The sequence below is a fragment of the Vanessa tameamea genome, chromosome 19 (assembly GCF_037043105.1).
Source record: "Vanessa tameamea isolate UH-Manoa-2023 chromosome 19, ilVanTame1 primary haplotype, whole genome shotgun sequence".
NCBI classification, from domain to species: domain Eukaryota; kingdom Metazoa; phylum Arthropoda; class Insecta; order Lepidoptera; family Nymphalidae; genus Vanessa; species Vanessa tameamea.
The window spans coordinates 4,734,708-4,751,557 of NC_087327.1; the positions used below are offsets into that span (position 1 = coordinate 4,734,708).

General features: G+C 31.0%; 1 protein-coding gene across 1 annotated transcript; it reads right to left on the reverse strand.

Moving 5' to 3' along the window:
- Positions 1 to 398: 398 nt before the first annotated feature.
- Positions 399 to 14,796, reverse strand: LOC113396132 (putative helicase mov-10-B.1). The gene is made up of 19 exons (XM_064217858.1): positions 14,608 to 14,796; positions 14,139 to 14,256; positions 13,213 to 13,375; positions 11,876 to 12,007; positions 10,991 to 11,093; positions 10,614 to 10,751; positions 9,451 to 9,547; positions 8,821 to 8,917; positions 8,035 to 8,140; positions 7,700 to 7,870; positions 7,372 to 7,519; positions 6,785 to 6,933; positions 6,420 to 6,554; positions 5,918 to 6,111; positions 4,984 to 5,129; positions 2,602 to 2,720; positions 1,599 to 1,710; positions 1,093 to 1,269; positions 399 to 684 (listed from the first exon to the last, which is right to left on the reverse strand). The coding sequence occupies exons 1-19, from the start codon at positions 14,724 to 14,726 to the stop codon at positions 424 to 426; spliced, it is 2,685 nt and encodes an 894-aa protein (XP_064073928.1). The 5' UTR covers positions 14,727 to 14,796; the 3' UTR covers positions 399 to 423.
- Positions 14,797 to 16,850: the final 2,054 nt, after the last annotated feature.

Consider the following 16,850-nt stretch of genomic DNA (forward strand, 5'->3'; position numbering starts at 1 on the left):
CATCAATGTACTTTTGTCTTATAGCCTGAAATTTGGAATAGTTTTTTTATGAAGATATTTTTTTAATATTAGCTTTAAATATGTGGTGAAAAATAAATTTGAGAAATTTTTATTTGTTATCAGACAAGAAAGGAGGAAATAATAATTTAAAAAAGAAAAAGAGAGAAACAATTGTAAACAAAATAAAGAATATAAAAGAGAAAAAAGAAAATTTACACACACATAAAAACGTTTGAGCATGTATCTACTTATTTTAATGCATAAACGGTAATAATAAACGAAATATAAAATAATAATGATATCAAACATAATTTCTTATAAAAATATTATGATTAAACATTCATTAAAATAAACAAATAGATTAAATGTTTATGAAAAAGTATTTCTGTCAATATATCTTAAAAGTTTAAAAATCAAAAGCATCTACTTTTTATTTTTCTTTGTAACAGTTTCAACTTTCGGCATTATAAAGTCAGAGAGTCGGCATTTATCGAATCTTGACCTAGCTATTTCTGTCAGTAGAGCGGAGCTTCTTTCTATCTGCTGTGTTTCATGTCCGTAATAACTGTTTCTCTGTCGACAGTAATCCATATATTTACGCCATTTTACATCGCGCGTCAGGCACGTGGGGTTGCCAATTATGATCAGCTTGGCTTTAGCTCGTGTCAATGTTACGTTGTAACGCTACAAAAGTAATAAAAACGCTTATTATCTCATGTCTAAGAAGTTTTTTTTATTAAATTTTTTAAAAAACCTTCTTTTTTTTCTTTCATTTTGTATATGTTACTGTAAAAGTTCGAACTAAGGTAAATCTTAAGATTTTCCAGTAAAACCTAATAAATATCGACATGAGTTGGTAAGTGTAAGTATTTATTATAAAGGGACGACTTTTTCGGACTTTTACCATTCCAACCTAAACTAACTTAACATGTAAATCCTAAGATTTACCAAGTGAATGATGGTAAAAGTTCGAATCCCAAAGTTTTATGGATATTTACCATTCATAATCGGTAAATCTTAGGTTTTACTAGAAAATCTTAAGATTTACCGTAGTTCGAGCTTTTACAGTAGCATATTCATTGATATACTTACCTTATCGTCAACTAAGAAGCCGAGACCATATTTGGCGTCGTAGTCCAAAAGTCTACAGTTAGCCCTCACTGTAGACACGAGGATAACTCTTTTCTCCTTCCCTTGAAACGACTCCACCGTGCCGACTTCAATTTCTTTATAGTTCTCACTGGTCAACCAGCCTTTCATCTTGTACACCTTTAATATTACCATGCCATTAAAAGTATGTAGTAATTACAACATAACATATTGGTAAAAAAATGTCAGTTCTTCTTGGTAGCATGTACATTCCGAATAAGTGGTGGGTTAGAGGGAGCTATGAGCGCTATTCCAGCGCCCATGACTCTTGGTATAGGCAATAAAAATAAAGTTAGTGTTCTAGGGTTAATTTTGAAATGACTATTCGAAATTGAGCCTATTTGATTTATTATGTAGTATTAGTAAATATGTAGTATGCATTATCTCGAACTTTAGGTCCACCAAGTATAGCCTAAACAAAAACTAATAATAGTATGTTTTTTAAATACTTGTCTAATGTATGGAGCGATGATGCCGATATCTTTGGGAGACACTTGGTGCTTTTCAATTAAAGCCTTTGTATATCTCTTCAGCATTTCAAGTTCTTTTTCGTTGAAGTAACTGTTGGACAAATGGGCGTAGGTTAACACAAATTGATGTACAAAACACTACTAATATTTATTGACAATATTTTTAATTTACATGTACGTGAGTAAATCAGTTCGAATATATTGAATTTATTGGAATAAGTTCCATAAATTCTCCACAAAAAAGTTCTCCACCTTTCCCAGCAGTGGAAAATTTACAGGCTGATATTTTACGTTTTTTAAAATATACTTTTGGTTCTACAATTGCAGATAATTTTTAATGGTTGAAAGCCATATATTTTACGTTTGTAGATTACAAATTTTGCTATGATTATGTAATATGGCATAATTTTGAGAAATATACATGAACGTGTACCATATTTCGGGATACACTGTGACGGTTCGGGTGACGCTTACGCCCATCTCTATTTTTAAAATATTTTAATAATATATGTTCACCATTATTTATCACAATATCTATAATATCTTAATTAATTAAAAAAAAAATTAAATTATTAAAACACACACATGCCGTGCACATTGTTTACGTCCCTTATTTAAATATTAATTTAGTCGAGGGATATTGTGTTTTTTTTAAAATATTTAATAATAAACCCACCCAGGAAAGTGGGTTTCGGAAAATTATAACAAGCAACACGATCAAGTTTAATAAGAAAATATCTTTAGTAATTCGATTTACAATTTTAAATATACTGAAATTGGTCCGTCATAAATTGAGGTATTATTTATTAAAATTTTATAAAAATAAATTAAGCCTTGTCTTATAACCTCAATGCGCCATTAACTACGGATCTAAGATGTTTGAGTCTTTAACCACGTGACCCTACCAAACAGACTTAATGTCCAATTAAAATAAAATATAACGCCTTTGAAAATAACGCATATACAATATAGGTTGCCATACCTGGGCGCATTACCCATGCGTTGCTCGCGCGAGTGCACGGCGTGGAACACAACTGCGCCCTCTGGGCCCTCCAAGCCCAGGATGTTCTTGTCACTGAGTGGGTCTAAGGTTGCTAAGGGCTGTAAGTTCGACAAAAAAAGTTTTAGGATCACTATTAACGCTTAACCTACCGATCAGAGAGGTAAAGTAGTATACTGCTTGTAGAATAATCTGACAAAAAACCAGAATTATTAAGGGGACTACATGAGCTAAATGCAAGTTTTATAATGCAAAAAAGTATATGATCCAATGCAGTAAACCAAATAAAAAAAATATATGATAATCTTCAGGATACATGCTAGTTATCTGTTATTTTGAAAACATGATGTAATTAATTTGGTACGATAGAAAAAAATCACAAAGTTACCTCTAAAAAAAATCTTTATACATTTAAGAGGACTACAAGAGCTAAGTGCCCTTGAGAATCGCACGCACACACTTACAAAATCGACAAAAAACGGCAAGCCCGTGAACTAATGGTTAAGCGAGGTAACGAAGTTACGTCCATATATTCTAATAGATGGCGCCAAACCGAGCGAAGTAAGATCAATCATAAATCTCCTAAAAAATAGATAGGACAACAGAATTATTTTTATTTCTTTCGATGTTAGTTAACAAATGATTATAAAAAAAAACTGATTCAATTAAACTTACAATATTTTTATATATATTTTGTATACAATAAAATAGACAGTTTTAACCTTTTTTTATATTATTATACCACAATTAGTTCTTATACTAAATATTAAAATATTAAAACACAAAAGTTTGATAATCTATTTATATAATAAAATCGTAAGTGTTCGAAATCTGTAGTGTAGTAACCGTGGGGTAACATATAGCGTAGTGTTTGTTTGTTTTATTAATATCGGTTCACAAAGAAAAAATATATATTCAATTTAAAAAAAAACATCTAAATATTTACTAGAAAAAAATGTCGTCAAGTCGATTTGGTTGAATCGTACGAAGGGTAAGAAAGGTAGAAATTGTAAGGATGAACATAGTTAATACCTGAATGTACTTGAATGTAATGTAATGTTTGCACTATCCTGCTTATTTTTTTCTCTAAATTCGAAATTTAAAACAAACGCTCCTTTGCTTAATTTCTAATTATTTAAATGCTTAATTAAAATAGTGCATAGTGCTAAGCAAAAACGGTTGATATACATTCCATTGTGTATTGATGCTAGACTTAGTTAGTACCTTTCATGACCAGATACCGTCAACGGGCCACCCCCTGATTTTTTTGTAATATAAAATAATTCTAATTGAATTATTTCATAAAAATACTTTGTTTTTAATAAAGACTTGTTTAACCAAAAAAAAATATTTTGTCTATAGTTTCTAGTTAATTAAAAAAAAAACATTTGATATTAATGTACCTGCGTTATTTTTATTTATAAAATTTAAATAATTTACGCCCTAATTCAGTATACCTAACAACCTTAAAATATCCAGAAAATAGTAATTATTTAGTTAGACGAATGCAGTTGAAACAATAAAAATCATAATGTATATTAAGCATCTTAATGCACTCTGACCGCACCCTATGCTAACAAATAATTTATAATTGTGTTTGCGAGTGACAACCTTGTAGCTAATACATTACTTGTAATTAAATGTATTTTTATAAATCCTACGTTATGAACGCGCAATGAAAATTTAATTTATTCGTTGGACCTAAAACAAGCAACTAATTGTCTCCGGGGATGCGTACAATACACTGCACAATGCAACTGTATTATTGGAAAGTACCTATGTGTGTGTTCTAAAATAAATTCGCACGCTTACAAACTACGCTCTTAAGCGTTTCTTGATATTTTAGGCCTAAAGGGAAAAATAGGTGTTGACATTTCGTATACGGGTTAGTCTGGAAGTCCGTCATATTGAAATTAGAAGCTCGAAATTTTATTTTTGGGCTACCGATTAGAAAACCTTTCTGGGTATTCTACCCTAAGGGCTGAAATACAAACCAATGTGGTATACAAAGAGGTCTTACATTAACGTAATATTTTAAGTTAATTTGTAAATATATTCATATTATACGTGAGCAAAGTCGCGGGTAACAGCTAGTATATAATATATGAGTGGTACCTACCTTGCACAAAGCCCTACCACAAAATAAACACACAATAAATGAATAATAACATTTAAGTGTTATTTTATTATCTGAATATATTTTTGTCGAAACATTGGTCGAAATAATGACAAACAATTACCAATAAAATCCATCCAATCCAAGTTTAATATACATATATATACAACCTTTGGTACAAAAAAATATTTACATGTTTTCTTGTATTCAAAATAAGAAAAAGATACACGAATGCTGAACATACTTACTTCCAAACTATTATCGTAAAACAATTCATTTGGTATTGCCAAAATGTCCGGATGCGATCGGAAGTTTTTGACAAGCATCGTTATATAGTTTGTATCTGTGTAAAGGTTTTCGTGTGTTTGCTTCAACCGTGCTAGTAGCGACTGACCTGGTGACAATAATTAAATATATGAATAATATAATAGATATCAGTTGCTTTTTAATAAATATATATTTATATATGATAAACGCAAAGGATTGTTGAAAGATAAAAAATATACCATATGAAATATAATCATATTCCAATAGTAAAAAGAGTACCGATAAAACAAGTGCGAGGACTCACGCGCGAAGGGTTTCATATAACATTATTTATAAAAATAATAAAAAAATCGTGTCTGTTGTATGGGAACCCCCTTAAATATTTATTTTATTCCATGTTCTAGTGTTTGTTGATATAGCGGCAATAGAAATACATCATCTGTGATGTGTGATGATGAATTTAATGTCGAACTATCACGGTTTATAAGATACAGCCTGGTGAGAGACGGACGGACAGCGGAATCTTAGTAATAAGTTCCGTTTTACCCTTTGGGTATAGAACTCTAAAAACAATTCTTAGATTGAACATGGCAACATTGGTCGAGATCTAAAATTATCTATGGAATTAAAATCATTAGGAATTGGTGAAAACGTTGAATTTTGAATGTCGTCGAAGTTGTTATCGAACTTTGGATTAACATTAAATTGGATATATTGTATGATTAATAATTATATATATATATCAATTAGAAACTGTTGTGTAATATATAAAATTTGTAAATTGCACGGAATATTAGATTCTAAGATTTTTTATATCTTCGTCTTCTGTCATTGGAATAGGCTATAGATGACCCAAAATTAAAAAATACTCTAAGTAATAACGAAGATTGATGAATGGCGACGTAGTACTCTCACCTAGCCCTCTATCTGTCGCCTCCTTGGATATGCAGACGGGGCCGAGCTGCTGCGGGTCGCCGGCCAGCACGAGGTGCCCGTTGGGCGCCAGCAGCCCCGTCACGGGCACCAGCGTGGCCGGCTCCGACGCTTGCGCCGCCTCGTCGATGAACAGATGCGTCATTTGCAATTTGTACGCCGCTTGGCTCCTCGTCCTGTTTCAGATGTTGGTCAGTTAGTCGACAATATTCATCAGTCTCGGTAATACATGCATGCAGAACCTAATATAAATAAAATGCTTGTAATGTTAAAAATAATGTACAAAAAGGAACGTAAAATAAATCAATATAAGTAAAAACGTATCGATGGTAAAAACCACAAGTATTAAATTTTCTATATATCATAATATAACCATCATTTACAACTTTATATCTCTAAAAAGAAACTTAGTTGTGATCTATTTATGTCTGCCGGTGACGTAAAAATATAATAAAAATCAAGGTGTATGTTAAAGGAAACTCACGATCCGTATTTGGCAGCGTGCAGTAGCGTGGTGACGAAGATCCTGTAACTGGATACGTACACGTTGCTGACGGAGAAGAAGCTCTCGTAGCTCGTGCCGTTGGACACGCCCGCCAGCGCAGGCGGCATCACGCTCCTGTCGCGTGTACACTCGTGTTAGTGCCGTGTAGGCCCAGCAGATATAATAGAGTCACTGTCTGAATCGGTAGGTGTTGTAAGGGCCGCCCGAGGCAATTATTTTGAAGCGAATTTATTGATGCCATAAAGAATTTAAACCTCTAAATGCAAGGCCGAGATTTCTAATTAAAGTCTCTATAGGCTATATTTACTCTACGGATTGATATCGGCAGGAAGTCAAGTGCATACCATTCTCTAGACTGCGAGCTGGCTCTAAGGAGGAAGTTGCTTATGTTTAGCTGTTTGTTGTAATGCATTAACATCAGAGCAATGTGGTCCGCCGCCATGTTGGAGTCAGTGCACACCATAATGCGATTTTTCGTATTACGCACTACCAGCTGTAAATTATAAGAAAAATCAATGTGTGCGAGAGTGTGAATGTTAATATTGTGTAAATAATATTCATTTTATTTGTTTTCAACAACTATCTTTTCGTTTTCTTTTTAACTATATTGTAATGTAAGTTGGTACATTATAATTGTATGCTAAAATTTTATTCACTATTCATATTTTCCTTCCTTAAATGTTTCTTCAAAACGCCATTTTTACGCAAATCCATAGTGAATATCATAGAATAGTCAAGCTCTCGACCAATGATATCGCGTCAATTGGCTACAAATGTTGTTTATTTGGCTTTTTTCCTGTTATGGATGGAATAGAGTATACATTGACTCACTCGCCATTTAAATCGAAATATTGTATAGATAAAATGTTGATGTTTGAAGCTAACGATACTTGAGATCATTTTATTTGTAAAAACAACGATTTCACTATACCTGGATGATAGCTTCGACAATAGTCATAGTTTTTCCAGTTCCCGGCGGCCCGAACACGATGTAAGGCGCCAAGCCCGAAGTGCCAGCCACGATGTGCTCCACCGCCGACTTTTGTTCCGCATTGCCAGCTATTAGTGGGTTATAAAACCTAACAAAAATCAAATTGCGGTGCGATCGTTAGTAGATTTAATATATTAGTAGCGCCAAAAATAAGTGGAACGGACTAGATCAGCGAGTACAGAGCTACCGGCCAGGGGTTCGAATCGCGAATCGGTTTAGTGAATGAATCCTGTAATCCGCCGGTAACGCTGGCGGGCGCGGGACTCACTTGGCGAGCGCGCGGGGCGGCGGCGCGCGCGGCGCGGCGCGGGGGAACGCGCGGCTCTCCTGCTTGCTGCTGAACAGCGCCGACACGGCTTCGTGCATGCGCTCCGCGGGCACGCGCGACATCAGGAAGCGCACGTCGTACGTCGCGTCGGCGCTGTAGACCAGCGCGAACCTGAAACCGTTTCGAAAATATATTTCACTCGAGTTATTTACCTCGATCCGATTTGTATCGGTCGATCGATGATGATGATTTGTATGTTTTAATGTCGCGTCCTCCGATTTTAAGATATTCGAAACGACATAAAACTTTTATAATTTGAGAATCGTAGTACTCACGATTGATCAATATTAGACAAGTGAATATGGCAATCATCAATATTCTTGATGACACTTTCGAATATCACATTCTGAGCTGTCGCTGGGCGGATGAAAACCCGATCGCCTGGAAAATAAAACATATATAAAGCACTTAAGAATCTACAAGATATAAGCTACCGCTAAACAGCATTACCCAGTATTGCTGTATTCCGGTTTGAAGGGTGAGCGAACCAGTGTACCTACAAGGGTCATATCATCTTAGTTCCCAAGGTTGGTGGTGCATTGGCGGTATAGTAAATGGTTAATATTTCTTACAGCGCCATTGTCTATGGTCGGCGGTGACCACTTTCCATCAGGTGGCCTATTTGCTCGTCTGCCGACTTACATCATAAGAAAAGGATACTAAATAACAAACACCATAACCATTTATATACCAGTGCGTTTTACGTGGCTCGCTTTATCTCATTCAATTATGTAATAACTAGTGAATGTAATTTTTAGTTTTGATGTGCATGCAAGAAAAACATGTCGAACGCGATGATCGTGCAAAGCCGAAAAAGCGTCATCATCAATCACCTTAACAACTCTCAAAATAGGTACTTTTTTATTTCGCCCCCTGGATTACGCGTGCGACTTATTTTATTACGTTCCGCGCAGGCAAAACAGATCATCCGACGTGCAACAATAAAATAAAATTCAACTTAATGTGATAATCGTGTTGATTATCTCATTAAATTTAAAATACAGCGTTTACAAACGCATAGTATAATGACAAAACACATAAGACATATAGATTTTAGTTACCTCTTAGTAGCGACGGTCTTTTCTCAGCCAAACCGGGCACTTCCAGCACAAAAACATCTCCTCTTTGTTCAATTTGAACACCTGCCATATTATATTTCTGAAAAAAAAAACAATATAAAGCTATAATGCATAACATGCAGACAATAAAAATAAACTCAATTGAAATATGTAATAGAAACTATATTACAAAAAAAAAAAACAACCAACACAAAACCTTATTTTATTGCAGTTCAAACTGGCTCATTAATTAAATATAATTATCCCTCTACTTACTGGAACTCTGTTATAAAATTTTTGTTTAAAACTAATTTATAATTATTAATAATTCATAAATAATATTTAATACCACAGATTATGTAAACAAATTTAGATATTTAGGTATTGACCAAACAATTTCATGTCAGTTATTGTTATTTATCTTTACTCCTCCTATTCGAATTGACTATAATTATAAGCTTTTCGATTATGATGAAGTCCTTCTGACTGATTTTGACCCAGAATTTGAACTCAGGACATTAGGATCTGCAGCCTTATGAACTAGCCACTAGACGAACATGGTTGATTTGAATATATAAGAACATGTAACACTTTTTTAAGTACATTGTTTTAATAGGAAGTAACATAACTCACCCTTAAATTAATTCTGGAAATAATTTCCTCCCACCAGAGCAAATGGTGAAAGTATAACATGTAGTTGTTTTTTGTTGGTCCTTCATCGAATATTGCTCTAAAAATGATAAGGTGATATAATGATATAGTACTTTATATATAAAAAACAACATACAGTAAATATCCAACTTCTAAACAAAGGTCTCAAAACCTTAAGATTGATTAAAGTCTATCCACAAAACGAAAATAAATAAGTGCTTTCTTAATTAAAAACCATCTATATAACTTATTTTCATTTGATTAAATTGTGTTATCAGGGGAATGAGCTCAAAGTTACTGTTTTCTGTACACATTTTTGAGATCTGTAGCATTAGACAGATTTGGAAAGATTATATACTGAGTGCTAATTAAATATTATAAAAAGGAGTGTTTAATTTTTGTCTACCATCAGGCAGGCAATGTTTCGCTTTTCTTATACATAATATACAACTTTAATAAGTTTTATAATATATAAACGTATTTTTACAAAGAGGACCTTTAATTTATCAAATAAATTAAAAAATATATATATGAATATGCCCATCGAAAAGTCCACAATAACAAATTAAAACACTAAAAATGAATGAATTTATCATATAATTGATCTCTTCCTGATCCGTTTGATGCATTGAATAATTGAGTTAATAACATTGATCGTAAATATGTTAGAAATATATGTTGTATTCAATATAACAATTTAATAAGGTTAAAATAATAACCAAAAATTCAAATTATTGGATTTGTTTTCGGTATATATACAGTAATTTGTATGTATGTATCATTGAAATCATGATTGGACGAATTTTCATGAATATTTTTTTGTTCTCTTAATGAAACATTTGCTATAAAGATCAAATCTACACATACATGGTACCTGCTGGCATAACAAGCGTCTCGCTGACCTAATTTGCTGAATTATAATATTCAATATACAAATAAATTACACAGAATAATGATGTACTTTGAACTATAAGATATCACATGTTCCTTGAAAATTATATTTGTATTTTTGTAGCTCATTCAAGTCAACTTTATAATATAGTTAAATAAAATTATTAACTTATAGACTATGTTATCTTATTAATAGTTCCTTATAGATTATTTATTATGTGTATGTATGGCAAAAAAAATTATAAAAATTTTACCTGGTAGATATTAATAGTTTCCTCAACTTCATTAGATTTTCAGAAGATTCTTTCAATTCCTCCAAAGCCTTCTCGTCAAGACCGCGGGGCAGTAAAATTTTCAATAACTTTGGAATTTTGTATTTAACTTGATAAGGCCTATTAAAGAATTATTATGTGGAATCAATGTTTATTTTAAAATAATTAAATAGTAATAATGACTCGTTGCTCTAATCTCACTTGATATTTTAGGAACATTTAAATAAACAAAAAACTACAAATTACCTCAAATAAATGAGCTAGTAATATCATTTATCTTAAAAATATTCAGATTGATCTATTATTCACCAGTTATGTTATAGTTATGTTACCGAGCCACTCAAAAAATATATACATACACATGTGTAGTTGACTCGACGAAATGATCAGCTTTCTCCCAATTTGAAGAAGTGTATGGACTTTTGTTACTTCCTAGTAATAAAAACTCCTCTTGTACCAGGACTACCTGTAAATTAAAATATTATAAATAACTATTACAATATCAATTCAATATATATAGTTTTGACTAAGTTAAATTATCTTTTGTATTTATTGCTAAAGTGTGTTCAATAAGTTTCTTCAAGTTATTATTTTTTTATTTAGTATAGAAAGGCCGACTGGCAAAGGGGCCACCTGATGATAAATGGTAACAACTGCTTATTGATATTGACACTGGAATAACTCACCCCTTACATGGAATGTTTATATGTATAATACATGCACAATATAGTAGAGAAACTGATTATTTTAGAGGTTTCTAAAGTGATGTCGTAAATAAACACATTTTTTTTGCGCTAACATTGCAAACGCTGGCTGAACCCTACGAGATAGATCAAAATAATGCCCTACAGTACTGTACACCTTAAAGAGGTTTTCAAAAAAGCAAATACAGCATTTAGCCTTATCCAATTAAGTACCTTAAATACATTGTGTATTCAATATAGATCAATATGGCCCTTTACAGTATGTTATTTAAATGAATATTTTCAAAGACACTACAGACTGAAAACGCAGGGACATAGCGGTTTCTATTGTTTAATAAAAAAAAATCTGTGAATGTTGTAAGACATTCTGCAGTATATTTAGTATCAGCACTGCACCCGTGCGAAGCTGGTGCGGATCGCTAGTATAATATTAAGTATAGCTAATTTCAAAGTATGCAAGTGAAGATTAAGTTATTTTGATAACAGTATCTCTTTACAAATAATTCATATATTGTCCATTACTAAATGTGATAAGTACACTCACCATTTCACGTATGAATATTAAGTTTTTCTCATCACTTCTTCTATGAAAAGTAAACATTATAGGCATCTCGTACTGCCCAATATCCACTGCTTTAAAATTGACACTAACATCTTCCTTTATAGACGATTCTGTGAGAATAACATATACAGTATATTATATCAATAGCAAGATATAGTGCGAGCATGGTGACAATAAGTTATATAGTCAAAAGTCATACACATATAAAAGAAATAGTTAAAATTTTTCTACTCTTCTGTAAACAAACACAAGGAACTTATACATACCCTTATAAACAAATTTCCTTTGAGACTTACTATGAATATATGATTTTTAGGAAATGTGCATATTTCGCAATAATAAATAACTATTTAAAGAACATATTCTTAAATCTTGCTAAAATTCTAACATTGAGTCATAAAACTAATCATATAAAAAGAAAAATAGTTTTTATAAGATACTACAAGAAACCCAACTTATATTTCAATTAATTTTATATATATATATATGTCGCAGCATCAGATAATTAATACTTTGATTGTAATCTCTAAGTTTTGAGATTTGATTCTGGATGGCCAGTGAAGTCAATAACTCTTTGTAATGTTAGAAAAACATAAAAAATGTCAGTTGTCAAGAAGGATAAGACAGATGTGGTCGCGGCCAATGAAATATTGTAAAAATCAATATACGATAATTCAGCTATCGATTTGTTGTATTATTTGTGAATATGTATGACGAAGATGATGATCCCGAACCAAACAATATTGCTGGCTCGCCGTTATATATATATATATACTTTATTGCACTTCATGCAAAAAACAGGCAACATCAGATCATCATTTGATAAGAAAACTGAAAATTATAACAATACATAAAATAATTGTAAATAGAAAGAGTGAAAACTATTGCACATTTCTGATAAAATAATATTATCAATATATATACAAAGAGTTGACTCATCTAAACCTTTTGAATTACATATTTGTTTGATAGCATTGAACAATGTACTCAAAACTTATCTTACTTTTATCACAAGGCAAGTTACCAATGCACAGATTTTTTTTCAATATAATTGATAAAAATAACATATTAAAATTTGCTACAATTTTATATTTAAATAACATTGTTTTAGGAAAAAAATGTTGAAAAGATTTTTGGAAATACCAATTTAATGGGAATAATTAGCAAGGGGTACTTGGTATTCAATTTTACCCATACAAAGAGGTAACAGCAGCAAGGTATATTGTATCAACTATTAAAACAATGTACCATCTATCACAATAACTCTCAAGATTAATCAACAACTTAAAGAAAAAATATAAATATATGTACTTACTTTTCATCAAAATATTGGGATCTTTTCCAAAAATGTAGGGATGTTTGGACATTATAAATTGTGGCTGCGGGTGAGCTAGTTGTACACCTATCACCAGTAAATCCTCATTCTTCATATCATTTTGAATGCTGAATGAAAATGTCACTTGTTCATTGGGTTTTACCTGTAAAAATAAAATAATAATTCGATAAAAAGTTAACATGCCACTAAATTAACAGAATAGTAATTAGAATAAAAAGTCCAAACTACATTTTGAACTCCAAAGAAACAAAACATTCACTCCTCATCAGACAATGTGTGAGGATTAATTAATTAGACAATCCTTAGAAATAACCAATGACTGCATAAGGGCAACTTTCTTAGGGAGCATATTTCATGGAAAAAACTTTAGCATACCAAGTATTTAAAGTATTTTTGATTGAAATTGTTTCATTTGAAACTAATTAATTATTATATCATCTAGTCTGTACATAGAAATATTACACTAACATTTTATATACTAGAACAATCTATCCATATATACTTTATCAATATGGTATAATAATACAGTTATGTTATATTTGCAAATATAACACAAGGACAAAGAAATAGGAGAATGTGCTCTCTAAAAATCAACACTCTTAATAATTTGAAAATGAAAAGATTGTTAAAAATAAGTAACTAACTAACATTAAGAATTAACCATTTTATTAGAATTACAGTCTATGCATGTACTTAGATTACTTTTTATATATTTTTCACCATTAAATTATTTTATGATCAAGTAATATTATTGCAGCTATACAATTTATAGATAAGAAATTGAAAGAATCGCTACTTATCTTGTCTACTCTACTATCTTAGACATTATATAATGTATGTAAATGATTATACTTTTTATTAAAATAATACAATTAAATAACACAACAAATACAAATAATACTTACATAAATTATGATTTTGTGGTGATCGCTGTCTTGTACAGTTACACCAGTAGTGTTTTCTGACATATATTTAGCACTACACAAAATTATCACCCCATCTCGGTTCTTGCTGAACAACCGTCTAAGCAAAAAAGAATTAATTGAAAATGTATTGAAGAGATGTAGAAAAGAATAGCTGCTATTATAGATTAGAAAATTAATGAAATACTTCATATACCGACAAAATTGAAGTCTTAAAATATTTTTTCCATATTGTAATTTTTAAGTGATAGAATGGAAACAATATTTATAGTGTATAAATAATAGATTTAAGTTCTAATTAATTACTTGATTAGTCTATAATGTCTTGGCAATAAATAAATATGAATAAGATATAAGAGTCAATACACGTGTAAACTTTAGCTTCTTAAGAAATTATTTATTTATTTAGATGCAAATTATCAACTACTTGTAGGTAAAATGTACAACTTACTTTTTGTGTTTGTAGTTTAGTAATATTAAGTTGCATAAATGTTTAGGCGTATCCTTATGAAAAACAAGCGCATTTTCATCATAATGTTCATCAACTATGCCGCAAACTTCACAAAACATTTTGTTTATCACTGTAAAATAAAATTCATTTCAGAAACATTCACCAATTTTCAAAAATCGAAAAATAATATTTCGTTAGGAGTAGATGTCATTTTGACTTATCACTTTTTAAATTTGAAACACAAAGAACAATATCAATAAATATACCTATATCAAATATTACCTACCTTCAGTAAGGACTGCCGGTATTGAAACTAATAGTTTTAAGTTGGACTGGACACTAAAATAATTTGTTTTGGAACTCTCTAGACACGTATAAACCAGTTGAAATAAACTAAAACTAATTTATAAACTTGGAATTCCCCGACCACAAACTATTTTATTCCTGTAGTTGTTGTACACAGAGTAAAAAGAAAAACATTTTAATTTTTACTGTCATTAATAGTAATATTATAATTTTTCTAACGTTTTGCACGAGAATCACACAAGATGTTGTTTATAGTTTGTTTAATTTGTTTTTTTTTTTATTTGTTAACGATCTTATTAACGATAAGGCATTTAGTCTAATAATTAGTTTAATATTTTGGTATCGCTTGAAAGGAATATTATAGTCTATCAAAATGATTAAATTATTCGTAAAGTTTTAAATTATTTTAATCTTACGATTAAACAAACAGTTTTAGACTGTTAGCCAAAAATTTACGATCAATATGGATAGCGATTAGCGATACAATCGAAGTAAATCGATATTCGAGATATACGACTTGATCAGAGTTATTGCACTAGTAAAGGTAGTTTTTGTCAATATTGAAGTAAATTAATTAAAATACTTGAGACTTTTGTATACTTACTTGTAAAACATTTTAATTTCTAAGCAGTATAGATGGTATTTTGGTGAAAAATTAGGTCCTAGTGTTTTAGTTTTGCAATTTTTAGGTGATTTGTATAATTTAAAAGAATATAACAACGTATCTATATTCGTTGTGTCCGTAACTAAATTTGCAGTTGAATTTATCATTGTAAGTGCAACGTATAAAACGTATAAAAGAACGATTATTAGTTATTACTTTAACGTAATTGACAGCTGCTTGAATCGATTTTATGATCGATTTATATAATGTATATAGGTTATATTTTATGATGACTTGTATCAGGGATATCATTCTTATTCAGTTTGTTCAAAATTAATTACAATTTTACGTTTGTTTCCCGTTTTTATTTTTAATTAGTTTTTGGTAAGCTTTTACCAAATTTACTATAAATTAAACCGACGAATTGAAATCTGTGTTACAGAACTATCGATAGTTGACCTCGAAAACTATTCAGGATATCGATAGTACTATCGATACTATCATTTTGACCAATACTATCCATACTATCGGTAATATTGGTCAAACCGATACTGGTGATGATAGCTTTCTAGCAATACTATTGATATCGGCGATACTATCGATAGTACGCAATACTATTGGTAGCAGCGATACTATTGATACTATCGATAGTATCGATAGTTTTGGACTATCGATAGTCAGTGAATAAATTTTGAGGAAAGGATAATGACGAAGTCAAAGTTCTCATTAATGTTTCTGTTGTATTTTTTTTTAAATGCGTCTTTGGACATCGACGGTCGTTTGCAATTATGTAAATTTTACACTTTTATATTGTTGTTACATGGCTTACTAAATAACTTATTTCGAGAAAGTAATACTATCGAAAAATAACTGGCTATCGATAGTACAAAACTATCGATAGTATCGATAGTTTAGGTTAAAAGTAATAGTTTTTGCAATACTATCGATAGTATCAATAGTATTGGTCATGGGGAACTATCGATACTATCGATAGTATTGACACGTGACAATACTATCGATAGTCTATCGATCTATCCCTAACACCTTAACTATCGATAGACTATCGATTGTCTATCGATAGTGGACTATCGATATGCAACACTAATTGAAATACATTTGACATTTGGTAGAAAGAGAAAATATCTGATATACGAAAACATGTGCCAATACTACAAAGATTTACATGTTGTAAAATGTAAAAAATACACTATTATCAGTAGGGAACAAGTTGGTAGGCTGCTGTTGTAAGAAAGCGCTTTTATCAATGCATAGTTAATTTTTAGCAGTTTATGTTGGATAATTTTTAAGTGGTGCTCCAGTATCTATATAAGAT

What these genes read in the sequence shown, in the direction of transcription:
- LOC113396132 (XM_064217858.1), bottom strand. Translation starts at nt 14,726, where the DNA reads ATGTTTTGTGAAGTTTGCGGCATAGTTGATGAACATTATGATGAAAAT. An exon ending in TTGTCGAAGCTATCATCCAG is followed by an intron (nt 6,934 to 7,371) that starts GTATAGTGAAAT and finishes TATAATTTACAG; the next exon opens with CTGGTAGTGCGTAATACGAA. An exon ending in CGCATGGGTAATGCGCCCAG is followed by an intron (nt 1,711 to 2,601) that starts GTATGGCAACCT and finishes TTTGTCCAACAG; the next exon opens with TTACTTCAACGAAAAAGAAC.